This window comes from Eubalaena glacialis, chromosome 15 (assembly GCF_028564815.1).
Source record: "Eubalaena glacialis isolate mEubGla1 chromosome 15, mEubGla1.1.hap2.+ XY, whole genome shotgun sequence".
Classification (NCBI taxonomy): Eukaryota; Metazoa; Chordata; class Mammalia; order Artiodactyla; family Balaenidae; genus Eubalaena; species Eubalaena glacialis.
This window is the reverse complement of record NC_083730.1, coordinates 65,278,389-65,295,435: the sequence shown is the minus strand read 5'-3', so window position 1 is coordinate 65,295,435 and position 17,047 is coordinate 65,278,389. Positions and strand designations below refer to the sequence as shown.

The window sequence follows — 17,047 nt, the reverse complement described above, 5'->3', positions numbered from 1 at the left end:
TGTTAAGTGTCCTGGATCTACACGAACGCGAAACAGAACAGAGCCATGCACTCTACGAACCTGAAAGCAGTCCTGGTCTTGTCCCCTAATGAGCAGTCGTAAATGTTGGGCTGAAGATGTAGAATTATTTCTTAAAGCTAGTTTCTGAAGCCTAGAAACAATGACACATCTTAAATGTGGTTTTCCTCCATGGATATTGCTACAATCATAAAAACAAAGCCAATTAAAACTGACTGCAGTGTTTGGAGATGGACTGACTGCACAGGCCCCTTGAGCAGCCTGGAAGTGCCTCCACAGTCCCAGAACTCTACATTTCTGAGAACGTATGCTCAAGACTCACCTTATCAGAGAAGATTTTGGGTTTAATCTCTCTCCTATTATAGCTCCTTAGCTGCCCTTATTATTCATACTCTGTGTATAGGAATTATCTGTCTTATAAAATAGTAATCAATGAAAATTCAGATTACCAAATTCATTAAGTCATTAAAGTCAATACCATCCTCAGCTCCAAAACCTATCTTTCGTGGAAACAAGGGTCCTAAGCACATTGCTCAGATTTTTTACTTTAAGAGACTCATTTGCACAAAGTAGTCTTTTAAACAGCATACTGAACTAACCTTACTTTAAAAAAACTTACAGTGCAAGTAGAATGGATGTATGAATAGCAACTGGCTGGCAGGATGAAAATCCTTCAGTCTTTGAAAATATATGAATCCTCTCTTCATTGGAGAATACAGAATACATGAATAAATCTCCATTTTACTCAAATTTTGAAGACTGGCAGTTAAATTATTTAAGCTGTGGTCTATGCCTTGTGCACCTTGTGTTAAAAGGGAAAGGCTGCTGAGTTTAACCTCAGAATAAAATCAAAGACCTTTGGTTATCAGCACACCTGAGAAAAGCCTTCCACAGGTACAATGGTTGGGAAAGACTTTCTGAAAAATATTTTTTTCATAAAAACAGAGCCAATTAAAACCAAGTGCAGTGTTTAGAGATGGACTAACTGCACAGGCATAGGCGCTACTGAGGAGGGCACAGTTCCTCAAACTCACGGCCATGCAGGACATTTCAGGAGTCTAGCTGAGAGGGGTCTTCACTGAGAGCTGCGTAAAGAACACGCGCCTCTTCATCAACTAGACTCTAACTCCTTAAATAGATGCAACGTCTGATTATTTCTTCTTCCCACCAGTCCCCAGGGCTTTCCAGAGAAGGAACGAAGACACACTTAATTGCCTAAGTTTGGTCATCAGCACAGAATTCACCAGAGAGCTTAAGAAAACTGAAACCTAATTTTTTTGGCTTGTAGTTTAAAAATAGGTAAAAATTTTACTAAAAAATTTGAATTCATGATAGGATGAATAATGAATATATGATAGTTTTATTTCAATTCTAAAAACATTAACATGGTCATCATCAACACAGGGAAGAGTAGCATTAGGTGATGACGGCTACAGTGTATACTCACTGTGTCCTGCCCAGGGGGACACCTCCCCACGCCAGAAACTGCTTGTTGGATAAAATCGAAGGAATATCTGAGCAGCAAGATGCAGGCATCAGAGGCTTGTTTCCTGAAGAAACTACTTCACCTTTTAACATCACTTCATACTGAGGGCCAAACGACTGCACAAATATTTTCAAGATCCTAACAAAGAAAACCATCTAAGTTCAATATTCAGAATTCAATTCTTTCGACAACTATCGTCCTATGCGCTTCCTTCGTCCAAGAGACTGAGCTGGTCGGTGCTGAGGCTACACTGCATTCTCACCCTCACAGCTTACATTCCAGAGGAGAAAACAGACAGAGAAGGAGACGGGTACATGCCACAGGCCCACGCCACAAGCACAGTGGGAGAGAAGTGCATGGGCCACGGGAAACAGGGAGGGATCTGGGAAGGGATGAGGAAAGCCTCCTAGGTGGGGGCGCTACCCCAGTGGGCAGGGGCGGGCGAGTCCTCCCGGCACAAGTGTTCGCATCTGAGTAGCCAGCACCTCTGCACCCAGCGCCCAGCAGGCGGAGGACACTGAGGCGCTCGGGAACCAGGCGGGGGCTCAGGAACCAGGCAGGGGACTCGGCAACCAGGCAGGGGATGGGCCACATGAGTCTGAGGACAGCGGGCTAAGCTACATTTATCAAGCAAGTTCAAAAGCTGGTGACAAGGGTGCTCCGACCACTGTAAAGTGATATTCATTTATGATTTGGGTGCCAAAAAGTCACTGGCCTGGAAAAGGGGTGGGGAAAAGTATCTTTAACAACTGGCAAGGTCAACTGATGATTTCCTTGGTGAGAGAGAAGAAGTTAGTGAGAAACATCAAGATTGACGTGTTATTATTTACTTTTGTCAGAATATACTTGAAAATAGTGATTTCTTACTTTCTAGTCAGCTAGCTGGTTTAAAAGGAGATTTTCAGTAAGCAGAAAGATGTGAGGCTAAAGGAAAGAGGTGAAGCGGAGCTGTATAGGCAAGGTGAAGCGTGTACTCTGTCCCTCAGGCTGTGGACCAGAGCACACCTAAATAAGCACAAATTCGCCATGATCAACAGTCCTACATTACCTTTCCTCACAGGCTTTGGGATCCTTTGGAGAAAATGAAACTATAACTTCGTGCTCTTCTCCAGGTTTAAGGAATAGTTTCTCTGGATCCACTGAAAAGTGACTTCCTTGATCTGGGATCTAAGTATTTACATAATTATAAGTCAACACTGACCTGCAGACACAGCTTTCACACACTCACGCGCCTTGTCTCCCTCACTGACCACAACTGGGTATTTTACCCCCCCGCTGCCCAGCAATGCCCCGCCATCTTACTTTCTTGGAAAGGATACGTCTTTCTTCTCTTCCATAACAAACTATCCCCTGCCCCATCCCTAATTCCTGGCCACCAACACCCCCTCACTCAGCCACACAACTCAGAAATGATGTCTACACATGTGGCTCCCTCTCCTCCACCCAGCCACAGGATGACTCAGTCTTCAGGAACTAATCTAGAGCTTGGTTCTTGCACCTATTACATTAGACATCCCAGCCTAACTTCCTAATCATCTGTTTTATGCTCGTGTAACACCAGCTCTGAAAGCCCGGGCTCAGATTCTTCTGTCTGACCACCCCTGCCAATGCCCCCGGCCCTTGAACAAGGTCGGCAGCACAGCAACCTTCAGAACCCAAGGAGACACTCACAGTCTCAGCCCGAGGAAATAAGTTACAGCCTCTGACACAAATTCTTACCTTGATGTCCAAGTGGACATCAATATTCCCAGCATTTTTCAAAGGTAAGTACTGCCTTGTTGAGGAAGCCACGCTGGCAAACAAGTGCATAGTCTAGAGGATGGGGTAAAACAGGCATTTTTTTAAAATGTCACACTTGGAATGAAATCAACCTGAACATAAAGTAACAGCAAAGTGAGGAGTTTAGGGTACCTGTAGGTCTTTCGGAGCGTGTATCCTGGCTATTCCTGTTCTTGCTCGAAGATTGATACTTTTAATGACTGGTGTAGGGTTTGGACTATCAACTTCTATATCAACTCTTGCCAAGAATTCTTCTGCTGAGTCTAGAATCTCTATAAAAGGTCATTCTTTTAGTTCAGACACCAGAGTTATTTAATTCTAAATGCCACACATGGTCCAACATTATGCCATCAGGGGGCACAAAAAAATCTTAAAATGACTGTTGAAAGAACTCAGAGAGGAACAGAAATGAGTGGAGGAGAAGAAGGAAGAAAACATCTAATTGGTAGATGAGATAACATCAATTAACAGAAAAGACCCCAAAACGTTTTCAGTGGTACTTGCTTGGGTTATACATAATTGGATGGGTTTGACCCAAAATAGCATGCTCTCTGCCCAGCTTTAAAACAACATAAAATATCTGACAAATTACAATAAATATTTGACAATTTACTGACAGGAGAAATAAGCCTCAACTTTGTAGTTTATTTAGCTACGGAGTAAAGAAAATCCCATAAAACGTAAACATGATACCTGAAGAAGTCATCTGTTTCTTTGGACTATGGAAAAGAACCCAAATTATCAGAAATTCTGGATCCTGTAAAATAAAAAATTTTTTGCATACACAGTGAAAGAAAAGTAGTTTGGAAAATTAACTTCCTCTTTAATTCTAAACCAGTCCTTCAATCCCCCAGCTCACCTGTCCGTCATCGCTAGCAGGCATCATATGGTTGATCACCGAGGGGGCGGCCAGCTGAGCAATCGCATGGGCATAAGGAACAGCTTTCAGAGCTGCGTGGATGGGTTCCTTCGAAAAGGTGAAGCAGCGCCAGGCTATGGCGTTCTGTCAGAAACAGGAGAAGCCGCTTCAGTAGAGCCAATGGTGTCATGTTGGGGTGATGCTAAATTTGTTCACAGATCCTTAACAAAAATATCTACTTTCCTAAGAGAAGTTAACCAAGGATGCTACTAGCTGCATCTACAACTCTAAGTAAGTGTGCTCTGTAAAGGCTTCCTCCCCGAGCACAGTACTTACAGCATTAATAATAAGTCTAATTGGGATGTTGGCGTGCGTCTTGTTTACCAGCTTTAAAGGCAGAGCTTTCCAGCTTCCATAAGTCAAGTCACCAAAATCAAGAACATCTTTCTTTTCTGTTTCCACCTAAATTATGGGAAAAAAGGGATTTATACAAACAATATATTAATAAATATCACAGCTTATGTTCACATCACTGCCCTTTCCAGCCACAAATAGTCAACATTAAAGGTAAACTTACCTAAGACTCCTGGGGCTATTTTACAATTCCTATTTTCTACACAAGTAAATTCTTTTTCTGAGGTAGTCCACGTACCCAAATATACTACAGAACAAAGCAATAGCTTAGCTGCTGTTACTGTGAGAAGACAAACTGACAACTTTACAAAACACACAGCCTCCCTTCCACTACCTCTACTGTTACACTATCGACTTCTCAATTCCCTCCAAAACATATGCGGGCATTTTTGGATTTAGTCCAAACTCTGACAACACTGAAAATGTTTACAATGATATCTAGGGACTTCGCTGGTGGCGCAGCGGTTAAGAATCCACCTGCCAATGCAGGGGACATGGGTTCGAGCCCTGGTCCGGGAAGATCCCACATGCCGCGGAGCAACCAAGCCCATGTGCCACAACTACTGAGCCTGTGCTCTAGAGCCCGAGAGCCACAACTACTGAGCCTGTTGTGCCACAACTACTGAATCCTGCACGCCTAGAGCCCGTGCTCTGCAACAAGAGAACCCATCACAATGAGAAGCCCACACACTGCAACGAAGAGTGGCCCCCACTCACCACAACTAGAGAAAGCCCGCGCATAGCAACAAAGACCCAATGCAGCCAAAAGAGAAATTAATTAATTAAAATTAAAAAAAAAAAAAACAAACCCCAGTTATTCCGATGTGCAGCCAGGGCTGACAGCCAGTTTCCTAAAGAGGCCTGCAATCCCACAAGCATTTTGTTGCCCCAACCTGGCTAGACCCAATTTCTTTCACTTCCAGAAAATGAGCAACTGTACAAGAGGAAATTTTTCAGCGAGCAGAGTCTTCAGGTACAGAAAAGAGAGGATAATCTGAATGAGGTGTTTTCCTCCACGCACATCAAACTATACGATGGAAACCAGCTGGAAAATAGGGTTTAACGTTATACTTTGCTTACAAACATCTTAGCGAGCATATCTGCGCTTCTATAAAACAAAAGAAATAATCTTAAGTTTTCTGGGTTTTTTTGGGCCTCGTTGTGCAGCTTGCAGGATCTTAGTTCCCTGACCAGGGACTGAACCCGCACCCTCGGCAGTGTAAGCGCAGAGTCCTAACCACTGGACCGCCAGGGAATTCCCAGAAATAATTTTAAATTTTGGAATAAGAAAATATTAAGAGTCAATGTTTAGCTCAATTATAACTTTCTGGCACATTCATCCACAAATTCATTTTACCCAAATTTTACTTCTAAGGTTGAACAGCCTCATTAAAATGCCAGGTATGACAAAGACCTGCTTACAAACAGTCACCTCGATCACAGGGGTCTCGGCAATGGCGGTGAGGACAACCCTGCTCGCCAGTGCTTCTGCCTGTGCCACTGTCTCTGCGTCAGCTGAAAACGGCCAAGAAGCAATGCTGAATATACATCGGAAAATCCCAGGATCAGACGGTATGAAGAGCACTTTTATCTCTTCTGTGGCATGAGGTCTTATGATGACTTTATTCTTGAAAACTAAACAAGGATAAGCTGAAAGATCCACCTTAAAAAAAGAGCCACATGGTCCGTTAAGAAATATCTTCACAGTGAAAATCAGGAAGAAGAACCAACTAGTTTAAGATCCCTTTTCATAGTCACTCAAACTACCAAATCTAGATACGTTAGCTCTTGAAAAATACCCAGGCCTCGTAACTCATTACCTGGGAAATACAGTTAGTCAAAATTATAAGGACTTGTTTTTTTTTTGGCCATGCCACACAGCTTGTGGGATCTTAGTTCCCAACCAGGGACTGAACCTGGACCACGACAGTGAAAGCACCAAGTCCTAACCACTGGACCACGAAGGAACTCCCATAAGGACTTTTGAAGATATGTTATTTTTACCTTCACTTTTTTTTGAAAAGGGTGCTGAAAATGGCAGCACCTCCAGCCTTGGACATCACCCCGGGACCTGCCTCCCACCCTGGACATCACCTGGGACCTGGTCTCTGCAGCTGTGTAATGTAGGGGGTTAGACTGATCTCCAAGGTTCACTATCAGGCCTCCAAGTCTACGATTCTGACTCACTCCAATCCCTCCCTCCTCACTGTGAACAGGGATCTTCTTTTCTACTCCCACTTCCAGAGACATCATTACTTCCTACATGCTCCTAAAAAGGCCTCCAATCTCACCACCTTTCACCCTCAACCCTTTCCTCCAACCACCTGCCTTTCCTCTACCCTCAGGATCAGAGGGGAAAAGCTGGGGAAAGGGAGAGGGAGAGAAGACAGTCTTATTTTATCAGGTAAATCAAGGTTATCACTAGGACATATGAGGGGAGAGTAAACCCGTCCACCAATGTTTGTCTGCAAGAAGCTGCTGACGTTGTTTCCCACTCTCCCTACTCACCGAGGCCCACAGAATCTAGAGTCTAGAACCTCAGCAGCTGTAACTGATCATGCGAGAGACCCCTGCTCTAATGTTAAAACTGTGTTTCCAGGTATTTCAAAAGATCATGTAAGAACATGATCAGATAAATTAACTTACTAAAGAAAGGCATAGGTCGCAAGAGTAACTTGTTTCTTTTTTTTTTCTTTTGAAATAAACGACAATAACTTATACTCAATCACATTTAACAAAACCAACAAATAGAGACCAGAAACTTGGAGCTCCAGTCAGTGGTTTAAGCCGACAGCACAAAAAGCACATTTACATGATTTTATAAACAAGTAACAATGAAACATAATGGTTAATAAATAAATAGTAACACCTGATGAAATGTGAGAAACATATTCAGATTTCACTTTCACTGGAAGTACTGCAACAAAAGGGGAACCAAGAAAAAGATACGATTCCAACGATTCTGTGCAAAGTATATGGCGGTGGACATGCCCCCTGGTATAAAAGTACTAATACTAGGCAAAGGAGAGCTCCAGCATTAATCGTACTGCAATCACTAAGTCAGAGGAGAAAGACACAGAAAGCTCACCTTTTCACCGTTGACACTAACACTGAGGACCCCAATGCTGACCTGTAGCCAGCGGTCGGCGGGATTCAGGACACTAAGGTAGGTTTGTGATGCGATGCCGATACAGCAAGCATGAGGAAACTTCAATTCCTCAGGCACTCTTACTTTCCCTGGGTAGAGTTAAAGCAGAGTCAAAATGCATACCCAACACCCCATCAAAAGCACAACTGGTTAAATGGAAATTTTTACAGAAGACTACCTGTTGACACCGAGAGCTATGGTTTTATAAAGTGCCCCAGATCTAAATAGGAGTCCCCAACACTGCATACGCCTCAGCAGAGACTGGTCACTAATTTTCTCCTGAGGCAACCAGCCCATGAGGAAAAACAATCAAAATTGATCAAACTAAAAAATTTACAGCTAATCAACTCTTAGATGTTATTACTATCAGTAATCTCTTCCCTTTTTCTCCTATAAATATAAGCCACTGCCTAACCTAATGAGAAATGACGGAGGCTCTAACTGATTTTTAACATGATGACCAAGCTTTTCACCATTCTTACGGGGTCACTGTGGAATTTCCTTCAGAAGAAAAAGAAGGCAAAACTGATAGTGCTGCAGTGGCCATGAGCACCGTGTCAGGAAAGCACAGCACCGAGCTCTGCTCCCAAGAGTAACCCTCAGCACGAGCACAGGCAGCTCAGCCACTACGGGTGGAGTGAAAGGGTGCTGCCTCTCACTCCCACACGAGTCACCCCTGAAGACTTAAAAGCTGGCAGGAGACTCCCTCCTTCAGGAGGGTGATTCTATACTAGATGTTTCCTAGTTGAACCAACAACAGAATTCCAAGTTTGGAGCACAAGAGAGAAACAGAAAGACAAAGGCAGTGGGAGTTTTACCTGCGTTAAGTTTTTATGTTTTTCTAAGGCCACTCAGGGACCCTTGCACAGAAATACGTTATGGTCTGTGTTCCAAATTCAGGATAAAGAAAAAAGTTTACAAGAAATTCAGGCTAATCAGTATCTCCTTGAAACAAACTAGTTTTATGGTCCCAATTGAGAAAATTCAGTTTTTAAATAGCAGCAACCAACAACAAGCAGTAGCAGAGAAAAAGCATCTTACCAAATCCTGACATCACTCCTGAATCCCATGGATCAATTCCACAGTTTGGACCAAGAGACTGCACAGTAAAAGGTTTGGCTGTACTTAGAAGACTCTGATTGAAGGCGTTAGAATACGGGTTACAAAGGGAAGAGGCAGCCATCAGCCCCGAGCTGATGTTCTGTCCTAGACAAAGGCCCATGGCCACAGAGTTCTGGACGTGCTCTCCTGTGACGACAGCAGGATGACATCTTCCCGGGAGCCCGCAGGCTGTGGCACCGCTGGCCTGGCACCGAGGCAGTGCTCCAGAGCTCGGCTGGGCACAGGGAGCCATGGGGAGGGGATGGCGTGCTGAGAGCGCGGGGCCCGAGGTGGGCACGTGCTGCCTTGAGGGAGCAGGGCCGCAGCCCTCGGTGCTGGGGAAGGAGGTCTGGGGAGGGCCCTGGCCAACAAACGCACTGTCGGCAGCAGACGTGTCTACAGGAGTCACGCGTCCACTGTCGGGCACAGGCCCCTGGCGGGACACGGGGAGGCGCGGCGTGGCCGGCAGGGCCCACTGGCCGAGGCCCAACTCCCTTGGCAGAGCCAGGCTGACCTGGTCCAGTTCACTGGGATTTGAGGTCACACCTGCCACAGTGGTTTCTGACAGATCTTCACTTTTGGAGGAAAGCTCTCTTCTCGATCTAAAGTTCGGTTTTACATCTTCAAGTTCGCTACTCTGAGAAGTAGTTTCAGTTTCTTTTTCTGTGTCCAAGTTCTTCTGGATAATATACGGTAACGCTCCTTTTCCTCTACTTTGAAATGGACTTTTTTCTCGCAACTTATCCGGAGCCCGCTCCTGAGACGGAACTGGACTGGCCTGAATAATTGTGGTGCTCAACGCACTGGTGACATCACTCTGTGTGACAAAAAATGTTTAGAAATTATCCACAGATAAAGTGAGTATTACAAATGCAAACCATGCTGATATACTCTCAAAGAATAGAGATCTACATGACGTTACCTCTCTGAAAAAAGGATGGCTTATACAAAGTACTTCAGTGGCTGTGAAATGCAGGATTAAAAGTTAGAAAATCTGCATTCATTGTTCTTCCTAATTTACAGGACCAGAAACGAGTGGTTTTGTTTAGTAACTTAGTGGGTAGGTTTAGGCACAGCGTAGCGGAGGAGGCCTGCACTGCACACCCTCAAGTCATACGCAGCTCATTACAAACTGAACACTGTCACGTTCACAAAACACACCTAGGTAGTAAAATTCTAGCTTCTCCCACACAAATCTCTCAGATCTCTCTGCTTCCCTCCCACCCCCATGGCCATGACCCTGGCCTGAGCCTGTGCTGCCCCTCGCCTGACAACTCCAGCCGCCTGGTGTCAAATCCTCCTCGTTCTAACCTCACCCCTCAGTGCCTCCTCCACTGCAAGGAGCTTTCAAAACATCAACACAGAGCAGGTCCGTGTCCTACTTAAGAGCCTTCAAACTCCCAAATGTTACATCCACGATGTCGTGGTCTGGCCTCCCCTCCTCTCTCCACGTACACGATTCACCAAAGCCATTCCAAACTTCTTGGGGGCCCTCAAATGCAGCGTGTTTTGCAATTCCCTGCCTCCCCCATGCCTGATTCCAGACAGTCCTCCCACCAAGTTTCACTGGACTCGCCACCTGGTCAGATTATCAGTCGCCTCCTGAATCTCTCACAGTGCATTTCACTACATGGCTTGTCTTGCACAGCCTCCACCAGACTGAGAGCTTTTTGATGGCAGATGCTAAAATATTTGTACTTGTAGTGCCTACCCAGCACGAGCAAAACACACACACACTTACTTTAAAGTTAAAAGAGCAACAGAAATTAGGCCTGAACTCGAGTCTGAGTCCTACATCAGTAAGACTTCAGCTCCAGAAGCCTGAGTAAAGAAATAACAAAAGTGCTCCCACCTGGTGGTCCTTAAGGCCACGATCTGAGGCCGTGGCGGGACAGGTGCTCTCTTGTTCAGACATGTAAGTCAGCCTGCTGATGCTGGCCTGTGGACATGTCAGCTGGGATGACTCCCTCTCACAGGGGTGCTTTTGCAGATGAGCTGCTGAATTGAAAGACTCCATGGCACACCTGGAAGAGAGAACACCTGTGCCTGGACTTGTCCATCCCTTCACTTAACATCGTCTACACTGGCAGAAAGCTCTTCCTGCTTGCCTACAACCCTGTCAACCTGCACTACCGTCTGTCCCAGCTGCCATATACAACTCAACCCTAGATTCATTATTTTCACCCGTAATTATCTAAGACTGTAAATCACAGTCCTACAGAATGAAGTATCTGGTAAGCTACTGAAAAAGAAAAATGTTGTGGCAGTTTCATTAATAAATTCCATATACAGTCACATAACAATGTTAGCTATTCATTCAACAAAAATTTACTGAATACCTGATATAGAGCAATGAGCAGAGCACTCGCCAATTCCTGCCCTCAAAGAGCAAAGATGAAAACAATCAAAGAGATAGGAAGAGCCACACAACGGGCAAGAATAGGAGCGGTGCAACTCTCGGCTGAGCTATCAAGCATGCATAGCAAAAGCCCCTTGACTCAGGTGTTATACATCTAGAGATTAATCCTAAGAAAAAAATTAGTGCTAATTATAAAGATTCGCTAAAAGGATACATCATATATCATTATCAATGATAAAATAGGCAATCTTAAACGTCATGTAGGAGAAAGGAGGCTATTGAAATTATGGCACACACAATAAAACACTATGCAGCTGTTTTAAATCATCCTGTTGACTACTAACCATTGACTCAGAAAGATGTTCAGAATATATTAAGTAAAAAAAAAAAAAGTTATAAAGCAATAAATAATAAGCTCCCGCATCTATTTAATACATATGCCACATTCTGTCAGTCAGTCCACAGCACAGGGCCAGGCCAGCCCGACAGAGGAGAGGGCCAAGCTGCCCCTCAAGGCAGAGTGCAAAGTCACACTGGGTGGGAAACACCGTCACAGCCGCCTCTGGAAACAGCTGCCGCACCCCCTGAATACTCTGCCATTTAGTTTCAAGTCAGCCCTTAATCTGACTAAATTTTACCCATCATTTTTTTTTTTTTTAAAGGAACTCCTTTATTTATTTATTTATTTATGGCTGTGTTGGGTCTTCGTTTCTGTGCGAGGGCTTTCTCTAGTTGCGGCAAGCGGGGGCCACTCTTCATCGCGGTGTGCGGGCCTCTCACTATCGCGGCCTCTCTTGTTGCGGAGCACAGGCTCCAGACGCGCAGGTTCAGTAGTTGTGGCTCACGGGCCTAGTTGCTCCGCGGCATGTGGGATCTTCCCAGACCAGGGCTCGAACCTGTGTCCCCTGCATTGGCAGGCAGATTCTCAACCACTGCACCACTAAGGAAGCCCCTTATTTTTGTGCACAAAGTTCAGAATACTCAGGTGGCCAACGGACACAGAGAAAAAATCCTATTTTGAATTCTGGATTTTTAAAAGGACCAAATTAAGACAGCCCTGACACAATACTAGTTAGTGAATCTCTAACCAATGGAGACAAAATATTAACCAAATTGCTTCAGGCCCTCTTTAGTCACTGAATAACATGCACCTGCGTGGGTTCTGTATGCACGTGCGCGCACACACACATGCACACACATACTCACACAGACACCATGGGGCAGCAGGAAAAGAGTTCTGGGTACTGGGGTACGTGCTGAGTCTAGCTCCTTTGGTCGAAATGAACAAATGCATTTAGGCTGCATTACTTCAAGCAATGAGAAGTGAACTGTAAGAACACACAGAAACAAAAGAAGAGAAATTTCAGTCCGGATGTCAGACTCCAAAGGAAGCCATTAACTGCCAAGGTGCCAGCCACACAGAACCTCAAGGCAGTTCTGGAATTAGAAGCTCTAAATCAGCACTACAGACCTGCTGGAAGCTGGCTGGATGCTGGAAGACCAGCCAGCAGGAAAACTGGTGAGCAGCAAACTCAGCAGATAAAGGGCTCTCACCAGAAAGATGTGGCCACTCAACAGATCAACATTCTGACCAACATTTCAACGTGAATATTAAGAAACTTAATGAATATGGGACTTCCCTGGTGGTGCAGTCGTTAAGACTCCACACTCCCAATGCAGGGGGCCCAGGTTCGATCCCTGGTCAGGGAACTACATCACACATCCTGCAACTAAGAGTTCGCATGCCACAACTAAGGAGCCCGCCTGCCTCAACTAAGACCCAGCAGAATCAAATAAATAAATAAATATTTTTAAAAATTAAATTAAAAACTTAATGAACTGGAAAAACCTGAAAAAAAGAATAAAAATATGAAACTCATTTTACCACAATAAAAAAGTACAAGAAGGATTTCAATAAAAAGAAATGAATACAAAATGAATGTCCACATTGGAAGCCAAGATAGCATAGCTGATGCTACAGAAAATCAGTGACGCCAAGGATAAACACTTGAACAGCTCGGCTACCCCGCAACACAGGGAAAACACATAAAGACACGAAGATGAGGGACTTCCCTGGTGGTCCAGTGGTAAAGAATCCGCCTTCCAATGCAGGGGATGCAGGTTCGATCCCTGGTCGGGGAACCAAGATTTCACATGCCTCAGGGCAACTAAGCCTGCGCGCCACAACTATTGAGCCTGTGTGCCTCAACCAGACAGCCCATGTGCCGCAAACTACAGAGCCCATGTGAGCCTGCGTGAGACAACTAGAGAGAAAACCTGCCCCCCGCAACGAGAGAAGCCCGCACGCCACAACGAAGAGCCCGCATGGCACAACGAAAGATCCCGCGTGCCGCAACGAAGACCCAACTCAGCCGGAAAATAAAAAATGAAAATAAAAAAATTTAAACAAACAGACCAAAAAAAAAAAAAAGCACAAAGATGAGGAAAAAGAAAACAGGCATGGATGCCCAGAGAGGGAGTACCAGCCGCTGGGTGCAGGAGGAGGAGGGGGTCACGGGCAACAGGAAACAAAGTCTCCTCAGTGGAAGAGAGAACTGTGCACAGTAAAATCAGCCACTAGACGCCGGCATATTCATTTAAGCTGATGAGAAAAAAAGGAGATGAGTGAAAGCAGGAAGATAAAATGGAGCTGGATGCTTGGCCTCGGCAGGAACGCCTTCATGCAGCAGGAGAAGGGACAGGAGAACGAACCTCAGAACCTGCTGGTGTCCAGCTTCTTTCCCCCTAAGCCTGCAGTCTGGCCATGGCTGAGAGGTGGGGGTGTGGGTGCAGGAGGCTGACCCGTGGGGAGAAGGAAGCCCACCAACAGTCACTTTAGAAAGGTCAACGTGACGCTCTCATTCAAAATATCTGACCAAGTTCATGAGAAAGATCAGTATCTCCCTAAGATATGTTTCCTACACTTAATGAATAAGTGTATTTTCTTAGGAGCAAAAGAAAAAACAGGTGGGTCCAAAACTGAGACCATCCAGCCCAGCACTCTGTCTCTGATCATGCAGTAAAGGGCAGGTGAAGGAAAAAGAATCATAACAATATGTCTTTATAGAGCACTTACAGTTGTTATTAAACGCCTTCATATACAATTTTTTAAAATGTCAAGATCATAGAAAACAAGATGAAATTGGAAAGTACACGGGGGTTAAGAAACAAAAAAGAAAATACTATAAGGAATCTAGAAATCAGAAATGTGAAATGCAAACAAAATGAAAAAGTAAGAAAGAGGCAGGTCACTGTGGTGATGGAAAAGTTCTATGTCTCCGATTGTGGAGGTGGTTACACACATTCACACCTGTGATAAAATGACACAATACTAACCGCTCGCCGTGCCCAGGACAAGTGATTGCACAAGTGGTGATTCTGTGCAGCATCTGGAGGAGCTGGGGAGGGACATGGGGTCTCTCTATACTATCTTTGCAACTTCCCGTGGATCTACAATTATTCTAAAATAAGTTCTTTTTTTTTTTTAATTAATTAATTAATTAATTAATTTATGGCTGTGTTGGGTCTTTGTTTCTGTGCGAGGGCTTTCTCTAGTTGTGGCAAGCGGGGGCCACTCTTCATCGCAGTGCGCGGGCCTCTCACTATCGCGGCCTCTCTTGTTGCGGAGCACAGGCTCCAGACGCGCAGGCTCAGTAACTGTGGCTCACGGGCCCAGTTGCTCCGCGGCATGTGGGATCTTCCCAGACCAGGGCTCGAACTCGTGTCCCCTGCATTGGCAGGCAGACTCTCAACCACTGCGCCACCAGGGAAGCCCTAAAATAAGTTCTTAAAGAAAGGATTACAAAGAAAATAAATGCAGATCCCACATTTGCAAGACGAAAGTTCCTGGGGTCAGGACCAATATCTTAATAAGTAATTTAAAAAAAAACCTTTCCTAAATAAAAGAATGCTTGACTCCACATACTGAAAGGGTGCTGTGTGATAGGGCAAGGTGGCCATGAAGTCAACATAGAGACATAGCCTAACGAGGTTACTAGACTTGAAAGATCTTATTAGACTTGAAAGCATCTTTGGCATAAAGCTTACAAAAAGATCAAGTCAATTCTGAGGCAAAAATTGTTGCCATACAGAAAGTTTATTTTATTAAATCTATGGATTTTTTCTTTTATGGCTTTATAAAAGACCTTTTTATATGTTTCTCTATGGAAAGATTTTAATAAGCAGAAAATTTTACCTAAGCAGTAGAATTATCATAACTGTTCAATATTTTGAAACAAATTGAAATTATATTTGATATCCAAGTTACCTATTATGTGTTTCCCAAGCTGCTCCTGGATTTTGCATATTCATCAGAAATGGTGTGGGTAAGCTAGAGCTAAGTATCTGGGAGAGCAAAGAAAGGAAAAAAACCTTCTAAAGACTAGGAACTGTATAACTCATGTCACAAACAAAGGGCTACCCACTCTCCCTAATACGTCAAGGGCTCCGAGAAATGGAGACAAAAAAGACTAACAGTCCATGAGAAAAATGGGCAACAAACATGAATAGATATATGATACAAAAGGAAATATAAAGGAAAAGATGCTCATCATCACTCATGATTTAAAGTTATACTGAAATAGTGTTTTTTCACCTATCAGACTGTCAACAAAAAGTTTGATAAACATTCTGTTGGTGAGGTTGTGGGAAACAAGCTCTTTCCTAAATTGTTGGTGGAAAATTAAACTAACACAACCTCTACAGAGGGGTTGTACTAACTTAAATAGGAACGTGAATGCATATACTCTTTGACCTAACAATCTCATTTCCAAGAATTTATCCTGTAATACATCTGCATGCGTGCAAAGTGACTGTAATACAGATAAGGCTGGGATAAGTAACCTTGTGTAGCAAAACATAAGAAGTGTGTAAAGGACCCTCTACTGACGATAAAGAGGGATGAAAATAAGAATATACACTCATATCTGTGTATGTGCACAAAGACCAGAAGGAAACCTAAGAAACCAGCAACAGCAGCTCCTGGTGAGAGGACTGGAGAACGAGGCAGACAAAGAGCTTAATGGAGGGAAACACACACACGTGCACATTTATACACAAATACACAGACACATCTGATAAAGCATTACATTCACACTGTTCAAAGTTCTATGGACACACACATATACCTGTATATGTGTAAACTTTTGAAACAATGTTGACTTAAGGCATTTTTGAAAAATTAAAAAGGTCTTATAACTTGAAGCTTAAGTTACCCTACAGGTTGTGCTAAAACATGTAAAATGTTAGGATTCTTATCCTAACCTTTGAAAAAGCACTTATCAATCTCATTAGTATTAAGAACACAAATTAATACTGTAAGATAAAAAAAAAAACCAAAATTAAAAGTTATTTAAAACGCTGATAAGAAAACAGTAGAATGCACACCTTCAACAAACACAGATGGTAAGAGTGCAAGTCTTTAAGACTCTTTTAGAAAATAGTTTGCTAATCCAGAGAGACTGAAAATATTCTTATCCCTGACTTGGTAATTTCACTTCTGAGGAAATCAGTTAAAACACAGAAAAAATTTTATGAGCAAAGTTGTTCATCTCAATATCATTAAAATGGCAAAAAAAAAAAAAAAAAAGGTAAAATATACTAAGTATCACCAGTATCCACCAGAAGCACCAAATAAACTGTGACAGATTCATTATGCAGTCTATAACATTAACTTTCTTTTAAATGCAGGAATTATTTTAATAAGTGAAAAAAGCAGGGTATGAAAATTTGCAAAGAAAAATGTCTTGAAAGAAATTCACAAAATATTTATAACAGTTACCTCTGAGAGATGAAGCTATAGATGACTAATTTTCTTTACACTTTGTTCCAATTTTCCTACACCAAGCATGTATTTTATTACTTTAAAAAAAAAAAAAAGGTTAA

At 43.4% G+C, this 17,047-nt stretch overlaps 1 protein-coding gene across 4 annotated transcripts in view; it reads right to left on the bottom strand.

Moving 5' to 3' along the window:
• CEP192 (centrosomal protein 192) overlaps nucleotides 1-17,047 on the bottom strand; it is a 100,691-nt gene that overhangs the window by 39,882 nt on the left and 43,762 nt on the right. For all 4 annotated transcript variants that reach the window (XM_061170423.1, XM_061170424.1, XM_061170425.1 and 1 more), the window contains 12 exons: nucleotides 10,658-10,829; nucleotides 8,746-9,622; nucleotides 7,645-7,793; nucleotides 5,989-6,219; nucleotides 4,479-4,604; nucleotides 4,143-4,286; nucleotides 3,977-4,040; nucleotides 3,416-3,555; nucleotides 3,224-3,316; nucleotides 2,553-2,671; nucleotides 1,466-1,642; nucleotides 61-151 (listed from right to left, as the gene is read on the bottom strand). In XM_061170423.1, the coding sequence (XP_061026406.1) occupies nucleotides 61-151; nucleotides 1,466-1,642; nucleotides 2,553-2,671; nucleotides 3,224-3,316; nucleotides 3,416-3,555; nucleotides 3,977-4,040; nucleotides 4,143-4,286; nucleotides 4,479-4,604; nucleotides 5,989-6,219; nucleotides 7,645-7,793; nucleotides 8,746-9,622; nucleotides 10,658-10,829 (2,383 nt within the window). The remainder of the gene's footprint in view (nucleotides 1-60; nucleotides 152-1,465; nucleotides 1,643-2,552; nucleotides 2,672-3,223; nucleotides 3,317-3,415; nucleotides 3,556-3,976; nucleotides 4,041-4,142; nucleotides 4,287-4,478; nucleotides 4,605-5,988; nucleotides 6,220-7,644; nucleotides 7,794-8,745; nucleotides 9,623-10,657; nucleotides 10,830-17,047) is intronic.